Consider the following 16,255-nt stretch of genomic DNA (forward strand, 5'->3'; position numbering starts at 1 on the left):
AATGGGCTCGCGTTCAACACTGATGCTGGCCACTTAAAAATAATTATTTTTCTGTGGCTGCAAGTTATGAAAATTAATAGCATGAAAGCACATGTCCTGTAAGGACCCCATTGCTTCTGAAAGTTACCCACATCCAGCTACCCAGTTTTAAAGAAGGTAAGTGGGGTATTTTATTGCATGTTGACAAAGCAGCTAAAAATTATACTCTGTTCTCAATTATCCATGCCTATTTCTAATAGGGCTCATATATAATAAAACTTACATATAATTCTAAAGCATCCTAACTAATGACAGTTTCAAACTGTCCTAAGCTTTAAACAGACCTAGAAATATGTAAATCATTGCTTTGCCTCCCTATTTGGCAACAGAAAAGTAGAAATATGAGCAGCAAAATGAAAGCAAATAATCTACCACTGGAAAACCATTTCCTGAATACAGAGTCACATAATGGAATGTGATGTCAATATTAAAGATTAACTCAAATCGATTAGGCAACTCAATATCTTGCATTTTAGCCATCATCAAAATTTCATGAGCTCTGTGAGAAGATATAAGTGTAATATGCTGGAATAAAGTAACACTGGAACGGAGGAATTCTACTTACTATGAAAAATTGTTAGACCAGGTTATCATTTGAATTTCATCAAGACAAAGTCAAGCAATGTGATGGCATGTTCCCTTTTGGGTCAGTTTTGTTTCAATAATAATTCTAGTCTCTTATAAATAGACCTGCAAAAAACAAAAATGGTAATCTTGGGGGAAAAAACAGCTTTTAGATATTAAAAGAGAAGAATATGCCTATATAATTCTACATCTATACTACATTATTTAAGTTTTAAATATTATGCACATTTTATACACAGTTCACTAATATGGTTTTTCTTTAATATTATAAGCAAAAAGCCAACAAATAAGCAGTTATTTGTTAAAAGAAAAAGAGAAATCAAAAAATCAAAAGATGGCCATGGGAATATTGCCCTCTTCTGTCTTTCTAAAAACCTTTTAATAACAAATATCTAAAATCTGGAAGTGTTGTTGATAAAAATTTAGGCTTACTCTATGGAAAACAAAAGCCAGAAGAGGAACCTGATACAGCAAAGTGTTGAGGATGTAAACTTCAAACAAAGGTTTGTTTCCATTTTCTAACATTTTAAACCTTTCATTAGGGAAAATTTCAAGCTTATACAGCAAAAGGAAAAGTATAAAGAACTGCCAGGTACATAACATCCAGCTTCAACAATTACCATCTCCTGCTCAGTGCAATTCTGACTACATCCATACCCACGTTTTCTCCCCCACCCCACTGGATTATTTTAAAGTCAATCTCAGGGATCTTACTTCATTATTAAATATTTTAGTATGCATCTCTAAAAGATAAGGACTATTTTTAACAAAAATCAACATGCCATTATCAACCTAAAATATTTATACATTTCTTAATATCGTCAAATATACAGGGTTCAAATTTCCCCAGTTTTCTCAAGAACTCTCTTTTTTTTATATTCAGTTTGTTCATCCAAACAAGGCATACACATTATATTTGGTTGGTAGGTCTCTTAAGTCTCTTTCCATGTGTGGGTTACCTCTCCATTTTTTTTTTCTATAATTTATTTGTTAAAAGAACAGAGGTGTTTGTCCTAGACAGTCTGATTTTGCTAACTGTATCTTCACCATATCATTTAACATATTCCTCTGTCCCCTGTATTTTGTGTAAATCTGTAATTAGACCTAACAGTTTGAGCTGATTTAGGTCCTGTTTTTTTAGCAAGTACACTTCATGAGTATTATTGTATACTTTCATCAGGAGGCACGTATGTGTGATTCTCTCTCTTTTGGGTGTTAGCAGTGATTGATGATCATTTTCTAGGTTCATTATTTCATTAGGGTTTGCAAAATGGTGACACTGGTCCAGAGTCTCTCCTTTCCCTTCAAAAAAATGAAAAAATAAAATAAAAATAAATTTTAAAAAAATGATGACATTGCAATTTCATCACTCTTCCTTCCCTCAACAATTGTTCAATTACCATGTGGAATACTTCTTATAGCAAAGACAGGATAATGCTTGAATCTTTCCCTTTACCAAATTTCAGAAAAGCGAGTTGGTTCCCTAGAATTCTTCAAAGGTCCTCAATGAGGTGGTTTTTAAAATATAGATTCATCGATTTTAAATATATTGATGTGTATTAATCCACTGTAATCATTATTCTTATTAATTGGGCAATAGGAGCCTCTCCAAGTTTATTACTGGTCCTCCTGACAGCACCCCAGTAGTCTTTGATGCTTCCTTGCTTTCTGGTTTGACAAGATGTGCCAGGCTCATTCTACATTTCCTATGGTAGACAGAGGCAGCAAATACAGACTGCCCCTGACTTAAGATGGTGGTTCAACTTAACAATGTATTCCAAGTATGATGGGTTTACTGGGACATAAACCCATCATAAGTCAAGATAGCATCTGTACTTTCTTTTAATGAATTCATTGAGTTCAAACTGATATTTACAATTCAATTTTAGGATTACAGGGATTTCTTAACATGTCTGATTTTATATCTGCATCTCTTTTCTCTCCCACTGAAAATCCTAGCTCCTAATAACATCAACATATCTGTTTGCTAAATTGCTAAATAAAGTATCTGAACAGTTTTTTGACACAAGAACACAAACTGATCATGAAATAACATAGTCACTCATATTAATATTTAAGTTTATTTTGTTTTAGGTTAATATTGTTTATTCCAAAGTATAATGCTGTAACTCATATGCCAAATGCATTATACAATATCCCTTAAAACCTCAACTAAGAGTTTACATTCTAAGTAGATTCTCTTTTTTAAGAGTAATGATACCAACTGCCATTTCATTCATATGAAATATGTCTTGCAATTTGATATTCAATCCACAGTCATGCCCATACTAGAAACATAAGAAAACATCCTCCAGTTAGTAACTAAATCCTTTTCTTAGCATTTGCTGCTTGCAATTACCTCTAGTTTACCTTGTGCCTCTCATACTTCATGATAGTTTAGTTTTAAAATTGCTAAGTGTATAGCTTCTCTCATGTTCTTACCACTTGGGGCCCTTATTCTATGAACCTTTATTATTATTTTGATGTCTCCTGGCCTGCAGTTGCTCTGTTTCAATTTAATTTTCTAATTGTGGTAAAATACGCATAAAATAAAATTTATCATCCTAAATATTTTTAAGTGTATAGGAGTGTTAAGTACATTCATATTGCCATGCAACCAATCTCTATAACTCTTTTCATCTTGCAAAACTAAAACTATATCCATTAAACAAATCTCCTTTCTCCTCTCCCAGAACCTCTGGCAACCACCATTCTACTTTCTGTTTCTAAGAATTTGACCACTCTAGATACCTGATATTAGTGGAATCATACAGTATTTGTTTTTCCATAACTGGCTTATTTCACTCAGAAGAATGTCCTCAAAGTTTATACATATTGTGGCATGGGTCAGAATTTCCTTCCTTTTAAAGGTTGATAATGTTCCATAGTATGTATATATCACATTTTGTTTATCCATTCATCTACTGATGGACACTTGGATTGCTTCCTTCTTTTGGCTATTGTGAATAAAGCTGCTATGAACATGGGTGTCTAGTATTTCTTTGACAACCTGCTTTCAGTTCTTTTGGGTATATATCCAGAAGTAGAATTGTTGGTTCACAGGGCAATTCTATTTATTTTTAAGAGATAGGATCTTGCTCTGTTGTCCAGACTGGAGTGCTATAGCACAATAGCTCAATGCAGCCTCAGACTCCTGAGCTAAAGTGATTTTCCTGCCTCAGCCTCCCAAATGGCTGGGACTACAAGTTTATGCCACCACACCCAGCTAACTTTTTAAAATATTTTTAAAATTTTTTTTTGTAGAGATGGGGGGTCTCACTATCTCACCCCAGCTGGTCACGAGCTTTTGAGTTCAAGCAATCTTCCCACCCTGGCCTCCCAAAATGCTGGGATTACAGGCATGAACTACCATACCTAGCCCTCTATATTTAAATTTTTGAAGACTGCCATATTGTTTTCCATAGCAGCTAAACCACTTTATATTCTACCACCAATGTGCAAGAATATTTAAATTTTAGCATCAAATTAACTTAGGTATCTGCTACAGTTTGAATGTTGTATCCCACATAAAATTCATGAGTTGAAATATAATCCCCAGTGTGACAGTATTAAGAGGTAGGGCCTTTTGGGAAGTGTTGAGTCGTGGGGGCTATGCTTGATGAATGCATTAATGCCGTTATAAAAGAGGCTTCAGAGAGCTACCTCACTCTCTTGCTCTCTTTCCCTTCCACCTTCCAGCACGTGAGGATGCAGAAACAAGGTGTCATCAGTGAGGAATGGCACCTTACCAAACACCAAACCTGCCAGCAACTTGATCTTGAACTTCCCAGACTCCAAGGAGTGAGAAAATGAATTTCTATTATTTATAAATTACCCAGTCTCAAGTATTCTGTTACAGCAGCACAGATGGTCTAAGACAGTATCTGCCATCCATCTTAGTAATGTTGAGCTGCATGTAGTGGGGGTCAGTGCAGACAAGCCAGTGGTGTTCCCCGGCATCAGAGTGGATTATCTCCTTTAACAACTAATAACCAGGTAGGATGCATGGAGGCTACAGCATGAACTTGCTGGTTTTAGATCAGAGTGGACCTACCAATATTTTGGTGCCCTGGGTGGCCAATACATATAATGCAGGCTGTGAGCAGACTCTCAAAAATATAAAGCTACTCTCTGGGGATGAGTCACACTGAGAAGACGAATGATTCCTACAGTCAACTGGAACCTATATTCTTCTCCCTGAAAGTTCTCACCTATTTCCCTAAGCATTATCTGAGATAGAGACTAAACGTAAGACAAACATAGGAGATAACAGATTGCAAGCATGAGGGATGTCTGTCTCTACCTAGTTTTATGAACTTGGGCCAATCACTTACTGTCTGATAGTTAGTTTTGTCAAATTGAGTTAATAATATATGTCCCTACCTAATGCTCATTTAATGTTCAGATTAAATGAGATAATGAATATGAACACACTTTGAAAAATATGAAGTGCTACTTTACTACAAAGTGCTACTGCAACGCAATAATGTTTCTGGAACATTGCTGCCATTTCCAGAACTGACTTCACCTCTCCCAAAGCACAAACTAAATTTTGTTTGGATATGTTCAATTCTGGCTTGATTTTTTGAACACACTTATCATCTCACAACTAAAAAACAAAAACGAAAACGAGAGGCAATATTGAGAGAAATCAGATGGACCCTTACCACTCACTTGGAGGTGATTTAGAGCTGCAGTCCCCAACCCCCAGGCCATAGACCGGTACCAATACTGTCCACAGCCTGTTAGGAAGCTGGCTGCACAGCAGGAGGTGAGCAGCAGGCAGGCAAGCAAAGCTTCATCTGTATTTACAGCCACTCCCCATCGCTTGCATCACTGCATAAGCTCCGCCTCCTGTTAGATCAATGGCAGCATTGGATTCTCACAGGAGCACAAACCCTACTGTACACTGCACATGCAAGGGATCTAGGTTGCACACTCCTTATGAGAATCTAATGCCTGAGGATCAGAGCTGGAGCTGAGGTGGTGATGCTAGCCTTGGGGAGCAGCTGCAAATACAGATTATCATTAGCAGAGAGGTTTGACCACACGATAAATGTAATGTGCTTGAAGCATCCTGAAACCATCCCCCTCTGCCCCTCGCTCTGGTCTGTGGAAAAATTGTCTTCCATGAAACTGGTCCCTGGTGCCAAAAACGTTGGGGACCAGTGATTTAGAGGATTGCAACAAAGGTGCTTTTGAAAAAATGAAGAATTCGACCTAGGAGAAAAGGTCCAGAGAGATGGAACCATGAGCCTGGAAAAGAAACAATTTATTGATTGTTGAGTACAATTAACTTGCTGCTAATTACAGCTCTCTAATGATGGGAGACCTTATCACCAAAAATACTGAAGTATAGGGAAATCCAGCATCAGGAGAACTGTTGAGTCAGATAAGCTCTAAGATCCCCTCAAACTTTAACATTCTTTGATTCACAAAAACTGATAGTAACACAGTGGCGGGTGGGCTATGCTTCATCCTCTTCATAGAGGATACAACAATAGGAAATGGTCATAAATTATAATCCATGGGATTTAGAGCCAAGATCAAAAAAGTTGTCTCAGGCAAAGATGGCTGTTAAATTCCAAACTGAATTCTGAGGGAGGCTATGGTTGTGGTCTTTAAAATAAGGGAATTTATGCCCATGTTCCCAGAACAATTTAAGGATTGTTCTAGTTAGAGGTAAAGTAATAAACAAGACCATATTTGAAGGGGCTTCCTTTTCAGTCCTTTGATCCACAGTTGTCCATGCAAACTTTGAAAGTATAAGTGGCTATATAAATGTTTTCTTTAAGTTTCCTTTGCTTGGAGCTGAAAGAATTTAAGTGTTTTTTTTTTTTTAAAGACAACAGGTGACCCTGAGTACAAGACAGACACAAAAAGAATGGCAAGAGACTTTGCTGCAGTCAAAATACTGACTTCAAAAAGAATCATGAGTTAGAAAGATATGCTTGCCAGGCATGGTGGCTAATGCCTGTAACCCTAGCACTCTGGGAGGCCAAAGCAGGAGGATCGCTTGAGCTTAGGAGTTCGAGACCAGCCTGAGCAAGAGTGAGACCCCATCTCTACTAAAAATAGAAAAATTAGCTAGGCATGGTGGCACACGCCTATAGTTCCAGGTACTCCAGAGGTTGAGGCAGGAGGATCGCCTGAGCCCAGGAGTTTGAGGTTGCTATGAGCTAGGCTGACACCACGGCACTCTAGCCCTGGCAACAGAGCGAGACCCTGTCTCCAAAAAAAGAAAGAAAGAAAGATAGAAAGATATGTTTATTCTTCTCCAAGTAGAACACATGAATCCCTTTACCAAGTTAACCTTTGTTTCATAAGCTGTTTGAGAGACTAAACACTATGTATGTTAACACTGTTTATTCAGTATAGTTTACCTATGTTGCATGCTCCTGCGTACCAATTATTCTTAAACATTTTGATAACAAATTTATAATAAATGAAATCTTTTACAAGATTCCATTAAGAACCTAAAAAGGGAGGTATAGAAATGTGTAGCAAAGACTCAATAAGTTCAATGGGTGTCATTCAATGAAATCCTTTTCATGCAGTTGGCAAAAGAAATTTGACTTTATTAATTCAATTCATTCTCTAGAATTCCAAAGAGGAAAAGGAAATAAACATTTCCTTTAAGAGCTTTGGATCTGCCAACTAATTAGCCAAAGTAAGGTATGAGCTGTACAGTCATGTCTTCCACAGAAGGGGAAGTGTCCTGAGGTTATGCAAATAAAGCTGCCTGGTCCTATATGTTTGAAAAGGAAAGGGAAAGGGAAGACCATTTAATAATCTAAGCAGGAAAGGAACAGAGAAACACCCTGCTATATTTTCAATGAGATCAAGGATATATATTGTCTTTTCTACACTGCAGCAAGTTCCCAACTATGAAGATGATCTAAAATCTTGCCAACATTAATTTTAAACAATTAAAACCATGCAATCTTCCAAAATATGCTTCAGGCTTACAACAACCTAAGCTGCAATCAGAAAAGCAGAAAATGTCCCCAAGACTCAAAAACAGTAACCAACAACAGAAGGAAAAGAACGGTGAGGTCAAGGAAATGGTTTAGTAGAGGAGAGTGCGGGGGAGGAAAAGAGAAATGAGTACATCTAGGAAATCCCTTTCTGCTATTTTCTCTAGTAGAGACCAGAGAATGGCCTTCCCTACCTGAATGGCCTTTTCTTGGCCTAAAATGAGTATCCTTAACTGAAAGTCAAGACCCTGGACCCATCTCTGTTTAAGGCATCTATATTTCTGAGGGAAGAGTTGGAAGTTATAAGGGAAGCTCAGTCCTTTTCCCAAACTCTTAACACTGGAGGACCCCAAGGTTCAGCCCTCAACTGTCCTCTCTTCTGTATCAATTTTCACTTCCTAGGTCATCTGATCTAGACTCATGGATTTAATAACATCTATATACTAATGATTCCCAAATCCAAACCCACATCTTCCATGAAATCCATACACAAAAATATCCAATAGACATTTCAAACCTAACCTCTCCAACTGCAAAATTTTTATTTCTACCCCTCAGTCTAAACCTGCTTCTTTCTTCAAGTTTACCGTTTCAGAAAACAGGACCAAGAACTGTCTGTCCTTCCACATCTGAGTCAAAATTGTCAGGCTCAATAATCCAGTAGCTTGCTTATGGTCGGAGCCCAAACGTAAGAAAACTGAAGGTCACAGGCCAAGGTTTGGCCAGCACGGAAGCAAGCTACAGCTTGGGCAATAAGCTAGAAGCACTGTTTTTAATTGGATACTCTTTCAGCTCAGAGAGAAAGTTTCAGCTATTCTAAGTCACAAGGAAATGTAGACAATTCTGTTGAAGTGTGAAAAACTGGAGTCAGTGAAATGTAATAGGAATAGGCAGTGTGTTTGATTACTTTCTAGAGCTCTAAAACTTTTATTTCCCCATACCGCACCCTCGGCCACAAAACACATAAATTTTTCTTGGGCCTGAGAGTTATACATTAACAGGGTCATGTGAATAGGCAGTACGGCAAAATGACTTCTGCTACTTCCTAGGGGCTGTGCCACAGAAAGAGGTAGCGAACAAAATGCATAGCAAAAAAAAAAAAAAAAAATGAGCTTTGGGGTTTATCTATGGTTTTTCAATACCATCTTGAAATAGGTTTTAATCGATTAATAGTTTAAAAAACAAAGATCTCAACTATATCTACCATCTAGGCAGTTAGGAAAACTGAGACTCAAAGTAATTCAAATACTTCAAGGAGGGCTGATAAAGATAAACATCTGGCACTAGAATTGTGATCATCTGGAATTCTCCATTCTTTACCCAAACTTCTCAAGTCCAGAGTGCCTGGGTTTAAATGTTAGCTCCATTATCTACTAGCTGTGTGACCTTGACAAGTGTCTCCTCTGGGTCCTCTGGAAAGTGAGCACCTACCCCAGAGAATTGCTGGGAAGATTAAGTGAGAAAAAAACAGGGAAGAGGACAGAGAACAAGGCCCATGCATTGCCAATGAGGTAAGCATGCAGCAAATGCAAGAGCTCTTGTTAATGATGATGATGTTTAAAAATTCTAGGCTTCAGAAACGAAAAATTGCTTTGTAATGTCAAAATACTAAAGAACAAATGGACACGTGGATCTAATTACCTTTCTGCTCCAGGGTAGGAAAAAATTCCTAAGCATCTTAGTGACTTTTTCTTTTTTTTAAAAAAAGAGACAGCTTCTCACTCTGTCACCCCAACTAGAGTGCAGTGGCATCATCACAGCTCACAGCAACCTCCAACTCCTGGGCTCCCGTGATCTTCCTGCCTCAGCTTCCCGTGTAGCTGGGACTACAGGTGCACGCCACCACACCTGGCTAATTTTTTTATTTTTTATTTTTCGTAGAGATGGGGTCTTGTTCTTGCTCAGGCTGGTCTTGAACTCCTGACCTCAAGCAATCCTCCCACCTCGGCCTCCCAGAGTGCTAGGATTACAGGCATGAGCCACCATGCCCGCCCGACATATCTTAATATACAGTGTAAATCCCAAGACATACATACTGAGAGAAAATCAGGATAGATTTTTAGTTTACTCACCCTTAGAAGCATCTAATTTTCCAAAAGAGTGAAATAAAAAACATACATATTATTAATTAAGTTTATATTAGTGATCTCCATTACAAATTCTTACAGGCATATTTGATTATAACTTATAAAATCAGAATGAGTAAGTAGGTTAGAGCAGTCAAAGATGCTAACGTATAATGTATTCCATGTGACACTTCATCAAGAGAATAGTCCTGCTGAAAGTGGCTGCAACTGCACAGTCACATTTTCTGATTCATCTTCTTTGCAGCTACTTCTGTTTCAGTCCCTCTTACTCATGGGCCTATTCGTTATTCAGATTGCCACTAGAAATGCCTAGAGTGCTTCATGTAAAGTCACTCAAATAATCCTGAACCACCATAGCTGGTTTATTTTCATTCCATCTCCAACCCATAATCAGAGTTGCTTTCACAGCAACATGTGGTAACCACCAATTTTTCTCCAAATGTGTAAGCTGGAAAAGACAAAGGCTTTGGGCACATGTTGAATAGGGTGACTCTAGCAGGTACTACTCACTGCACTTAACGCAATTCTAGAAGAGGACACAAAGCCTCAGTTCAAATCCTCATATAGCATGAAAACAGAGAAATGTCAGCAGAGGCTGTAAGGTTCCAGAAGACTGCACAGGAATCACGTGAGACAAGGAGCCAGCAGCCTCCTCATTACCAACTCCGACAATTTCCAACATCCAAGACAACTGACAGAAGATGCAGTAAGATGGTGGAAGTAAGCTTTATCTGCCCCAAAGAATACTCCCCAGAATGTTTTTTTGCCCCAAGCAACTGAGTAGCCTCCACGGCTGTTTGCCACCTTCTAATCTCTCTCTTTTCCAACTGATCCTTCAGGAGAGAGGGTGGGGCCGTTCTCAGATTCCCCATCATCATCAGAGAGTGCCAGGGAGCAGGCCCAAACTCTGGCCCTAATCGCCTCATTCCTGGACTGCTGCAGTTGCTACTGAACTGTCCCTTGTCCTGTTCCCCTGACTCACCCTGCACATGCTTAATCTTCCTAAAATCATGCTTTGATTTTAGGAAGTGTCTCCATGAAGCATAGAAAATAAAGTTTAAACCAGTGGTCGTCTGAAATGTATTCTGGCCCCAATCTATTTTTCCAGCTTTTGCTGGAAAAATACTTTTCTCATATAAATCCCCACATTCGGTCAGTTCTCACTACTTTTGCTTACTGTACTTCCCAGCCCCAGTATCTGCTGCCTACCCAACCCCTGCCCATATTTTAAAGCCCAACTCAATCCCAACTCTTTAATATAGTTGTTCCCTAACCACCCTACTGGGCGGTGAACCCCTCTGTCCTCAGAATTCTTACAGTGCTTACTACTGATACCACTCATTTCATAAACTATTTCATGTAAAGTATCATTCATTCATTTACTCAATAAAATACATTCTGATGCCAGATGTCAGGAAACATTCTAACACCACATGCTATGGCCCTCAAAGAACTCACAGTCCAGGGGAGGAGAGGAATGGAAGGTACTACCATTCATTGTTTATTCTAAGCAGGTCACCACCATGCAATCTCTTTCCATACACCAGCTCAGTTCATCCTCACAACTCTGTGAGGTAGCTCTTGTCATTATCACTTTATCATAAGGAAACTGAGTCTCAGAGTTGAAACAGCTTGGCAAAGGATACCAGGTATGATTTTATTCTCTGTTGTCCCTGTCCCTCTCTCAGATTCTCTGCCCATCTCTGCCTTGCTCAGCCCCTGGGCTACGATCTGCATCACCCAAGCTCCTTTGCCCTCAGCTTCCAGTTAGGTTGGGTCAGTGAGATGTACCAACAGGAGCTAAGAGGGCGGCATGTTTACTCCCCCTGCTCCCTCCTGACTCACTCAGTTCAGGCGGTGGCTGCATCCCTCTGCCACTGCCCCTATGAAGAAGAACTCGTCTAGGGCTCCAGCTCTTCCTACCAGGATCCAGTAAGACCACTCTTCTGCTGCCCCCTCGGGCCATGAGTGGGAGGGAGGTAGGCTCCATTTGGGGGTTGATGAAATACCTCTGCCCTGCCCACACCTCTGTAAATATTGCCTTCATTAAAATCTCTTCAGTTAAACCCTCTTAGCGGGCCAACTCTTTCTTGCAGATGCACACAGCAGGATTTGAACCCACGTAGGTCATACTGCAGAACTCTCCTTTCTTACTGGAATAACTGCTAGGTTGGAGGTTCACACAAAGTGCTGAGTATCAAAATGAAGGGCACCCCACTCTGAAAGGAAGGATCAGACAAGATTTCACTGAACAAGTCATTTGAGCATGAGTCAGTCGTAAAAGGTGAATTGGAGTTCACCTGGCAAACAAAGAGTAAGGATAAGCATTCAAGGACAAAGTGAACAGCGTGTTCGAAGTCACAGAGGCATGAAGAGTATGTCTTATTAACCAAGGCAGTTATGTAGAGGGCTCATGAAAGAATGTGATAGTTGAGGATTTCTAAACTTCGATAATAATCACTCACTTCTCTACCCTGATCCACATGGGGAGATGACAAGAAGCAAAGAATTTACTAGATTCTGAACAATAGAACCATTTCACCTATTCCCCACCTTCAACTGATCCCCATCTCAGAAGTCCAGCTATTTAGCATAACATACAAATCCTTTATAATCTGGCCTCTCCCTAACCCGTCCAGTCTCATCTATAATACCAGCACCACCTCAAGCTGTTCACCGAGTGTGCCATCCCTCTCATGCCTCTGTGCTTTTGTATATATTCTCATCTGGGATGCCTCCTTCTATGTTGCACTTAATAAACTCCTTCTTATTTTTCATGACTCATCTCAGGTGTTTGCTTATTTGTAAATATTTCTAGACATCCAAGATAATTCCATAATGCCTCGTATATAACTCTACAACAGTACTCTCAAAGCACAGAACATTCATTATATTTACTTATTTGCATGTCTGTCAATTGACTCAACTGTGAGCTCATAGAAACAAGGTACTACAGGAAAATAACAGAGTGTAGAGGTAAATGCTCCCTAGATCCAAATCCTAGACTCTGCCCCACACACCTAGGTGGTAACCTTAGGCAAGTTATTTAGCCTCTCTGTGCCTCAGTTTCCATATTCATAAGATGTGAGTAATAACATCTACCTCATAGGATCGTTAAGTGAGACACAGAATAACACCTGTTACATACTAAGTCCTCAATAACTGTTAGTTATTAACACAGATCTGTATGTCCCTTATTGCCTGTGTAAAAAAGCATATGATTGTTGAAGGAATAAATTTTCCTACTTCATATTTCTCTGCATAGACACCAAATTCTACCTTGAGAGTCTTTGTTTTATTAAATCATGAAAGGAAGACTCTCATCTCTAAATATACACAGTTAACCCTTGAACAACATGGGCTTGAACTGGGCAAGTCCACTCATACGTGGCTTTTATTTCAACCAAACATAGATAGAAAACATAGTATTCGTGGGATGCAAAATCCATGTATACGGAGAGCCGACCGGGGCTAACTGAGGGACTTGAGTATGTGAGGATTTTGCAAGGCAGGGGCTGGAACCAATCCCCCATGTATACCAAGGGACAACTATGTACTTATTTTGCAATTGGTTAAAGATAAATAGGTTCTTTCTGTAAAAGAATTTATGTTCTTGTCATCACTGTTGGCCGGGTTACTGAGTCATTCTCCTGGCCTTCTAACAATCTCCTCACGTACCCACCACACAGTTGCTCCCCACAGAAGGGCAGTTCTGTTTTAATAACTTACAAAGACTGATTATCAAGTCACATCTTGATGGCTTCCCTAGGTTGGCATGAGAAACAACAGTAATAAGCTCCCCACAGCATAGGGATGAATCACACAGGCACTTTTTTTTAATGCTAAACCGGTGTACAATTATTGCAGTCATGAAATACTTTAAAAGGTTTTAAAATGGCATTTTCTAAGTCCCAAATCCATAACTGTCATAGCCTTGGTAAAAAAGTTCTTGTGCCAGAACCCCAATGAAGAAAATAAAATCAGAGCACATAGAACAATGTGTGCAGGAAGTGACAAGGAGGTGAAGACCAGCTCCCAGGTGAGCCCCCAATTTCCCAGGACAGGCAGCACTGTAGCCAACAGAGATACAGGGCCCTTGGTTAGGAAAGGACAATGGTTTTGCCTTAGAACAATATAAAGGCCACCCCTGAGAAAGCCAAGACCTTTATAGCCCAGCTGCCCTGGGCTGGCTGCAGAGGGAAGCACACGCCTTACTGGCTCCAGAGCCTCCGGAGGGGTTCGGTCATGGCCCAGACTCCAGCCCCACCTCCCCTTCACTGCTTCTCCTATCCCGAAACCAGCCTTGTTGTTGCCCTCTTCACCAACTCTGATCTTTTCATTCCCACACTTCTGCTTGTTGACTCTACGGCCCCTGTCCTCATTCTAGACCCCTAACCCCAATGGGGCTGGGAACTCACCAGTTTGTATGTCAGCCTGCCTGACAGTGACCAACTCTTGCCTCTCTGACAACTATCTACCCTAGCACCTTCCAAGAAACCATGTTCCTTGCCCGAACTCATGGGAGTACTTGTTGGGGATAACAACAGGATAACCTAATTATTTAAAGTCAATCTGATAATTTTTTAAAACTAAGCATACAACCACACAATTTAATTATATGTTTAATATTCTTCTAAAGACAATTCTCTACTTACAGGCCTCCTGGTTGAAGCACCCTGAACAGTCTGATAAAATTCTGGCTGGACTCGGCTACTTTTCTTGATTCTTCGTTTCCTCACTGAAGATTCTTGCTCACTCTGATGGTGAACTTCCACCACTGGCTTCGCTTCTTCCAGACGGGCAGCTGCGGCCGCTGCAAGGCGTCTTCTAATATGGCGAGGGCTTGCTCTGAATCCCTGTGGCAGAAAACAGAACCAAACAAATCCAGATGTGTATGGAGTTAGTTTGGAAGTTCTCTGGCGCTAGTTCTACAAAGAGCTCCAAAGTCACTACACTCGATGAGATAATTTACCTTCCCAAAGTGAGCAGGAGGCTCAACATGCAAGCACAGTGTATCCACAAGTGTTCTGTAAAGCACCCCAGTGCTCAGGGCCCAGGGTTATTCTACATCAAGAAATGTGTTTAATCCTGTAAAGCCAGTCCAAAAAGAGAAAAGAAAAAAAAAAGGCAGGTGGGCACACTGCTTTACTTAAGTGTCAAGCAGACCGTGTGTGGAGAAGGGTATTTCCACTTGGGCATGAAGCAGGGTGCAGAGAACAGGAGAGAATACCATTCCAGGGTAAAGAGCCACTTTACATTCCTGAGAGCAGGCTCTTTTTGAAGGAAGGAAAGCAGGAATGTGACATATCATTATAAAACACCATAAAGTGAAGATCCAAAACTAAAACAGAGGCAATGCAGAGGAATGAAGGGTATGGGCTTTGCCATCAGATGGGCCTGGGTCCAAATGTTGACTTGTTCATTATAGCTGCACAATTTATTAAACATTTCTGAGTCCAACCTTTCTAATCTAAAAAATGTATAACGTTTCACTCACAGGGCTTTTCAATAAGATAACGTGTAAAATCCCAAGCATGGTATCTGGCAAATAGGGGGTCTGTAATAAAATTGTCATTTTCCTTCTCTCTTAGAGTAAGGTGAGTATAAGAACAACTCATCAGGCCAGGTGAGGTGGCTCACACCAAGGCAGGAAGATTGCTTGAACTCAGGAGTTCAAGACCAGCCTGAGTAAGGGTGAGATCTTGCTAAAACTACTAAAACTAGAAAAACTACCCAGGCATCATGGCATGAGCCTGTAGTCCCAGCTACTCGGGAGGCTGAGGCAGGAGGATCACAGGAGCCCAGGAGTTTGAGGTTGCAGTGAGCTATGATGACACCACTGCACTCTACCCAGGGTGACAGAGCGAGACTATGTCTCAAAAAAAAAAAAAAAAAAAAAAAAAAAGAATGACTCATCAGACAATCAGACAATGGAACAAGCTTAGCTAAGCCATAGTACGCATTTGAGAATGTGCAAACAGTTTTGGAAAATATCAAAGAATTACATAAAATGATCTCTGTACTCATGACTTACAATTTACTGGAGAGCAGAAGAAGAAATCTAACGGAGAGTCATGAACACACAGGAATGTGTAATTGAGTGTTAAAGTGGGCAGTTCAAAACTCAGTACTAGCGGATCTCAAAGAAGGAAATCAATGAATGAAGCTGAGAATAGTCTACATGTGGCTTAGTTGAGTGGGTGGCAGTTAAGGAATGAACAGAATTTATATTACATGCAAGGGAAACAACATAAGAAATGCGTGAATAAGTAAAATGATTTATGAATGGGTGGAATATTTATGTAACAATAAGAAATATTATTTGATGATGTGCCAGGATGAGGGTACAAGCTAAGAATAGGGGAAAAAGAGAGGTAGGTAAGCGATAAGTGCTCCAAAGAAGCCTACTTTGAGTTTGTGGATCATCTGAATTTTAAAAGATATATAAAAAGCTTAAAGGTTGTAATGAAGGCATCAAGGATGGGGATTTAAGAATTTTGGGGGGAGAAGCAGTATGAGAAAAGGTCTGATTCTGTGGGATACTGAAAGATTAATGCATACAGGGGA

At 39.8% G+C, this 16,255-nt stretch overlaps 1 protein-coding gene across 2 annotated transcripts in view; it reads right to left on the reverse strand.

Annotated features, from left to right (window-relative positions):
• DST (dystonin) overlaps positions 1–16,255 on the reverse strand; it is a 441,573-nt gene that overhangs the window by 376,006 nt on the left and 49,312 nt on the right. For both annotated transcript variants that reach the window (XM_045543787.1, XM_045543786.1), the window contains exon 3: positions 14,344–14,544. In XM_045543787.1, coding sequence (XP_045399743.1) covers positions 14,344–14,544 — 201 coding nt within the window. The remainder of the gene's footprint in view (positions 1–14,343; positions 14,545–16,255) is intronic.

The sequence above is a fragment of the Lemur catta genome, chromosome 2 (assembly GCF_020740605.2).
Source record: "Lemur catta isolate mLemCat1 chromosome 2, mLemCat1.pri, whole genome shotgun sequence".
NCBI lineage: Eukaryota > Metazoa > Chordata > Mammalia > Primates > Lemuridae > Lemur > Lemur catta.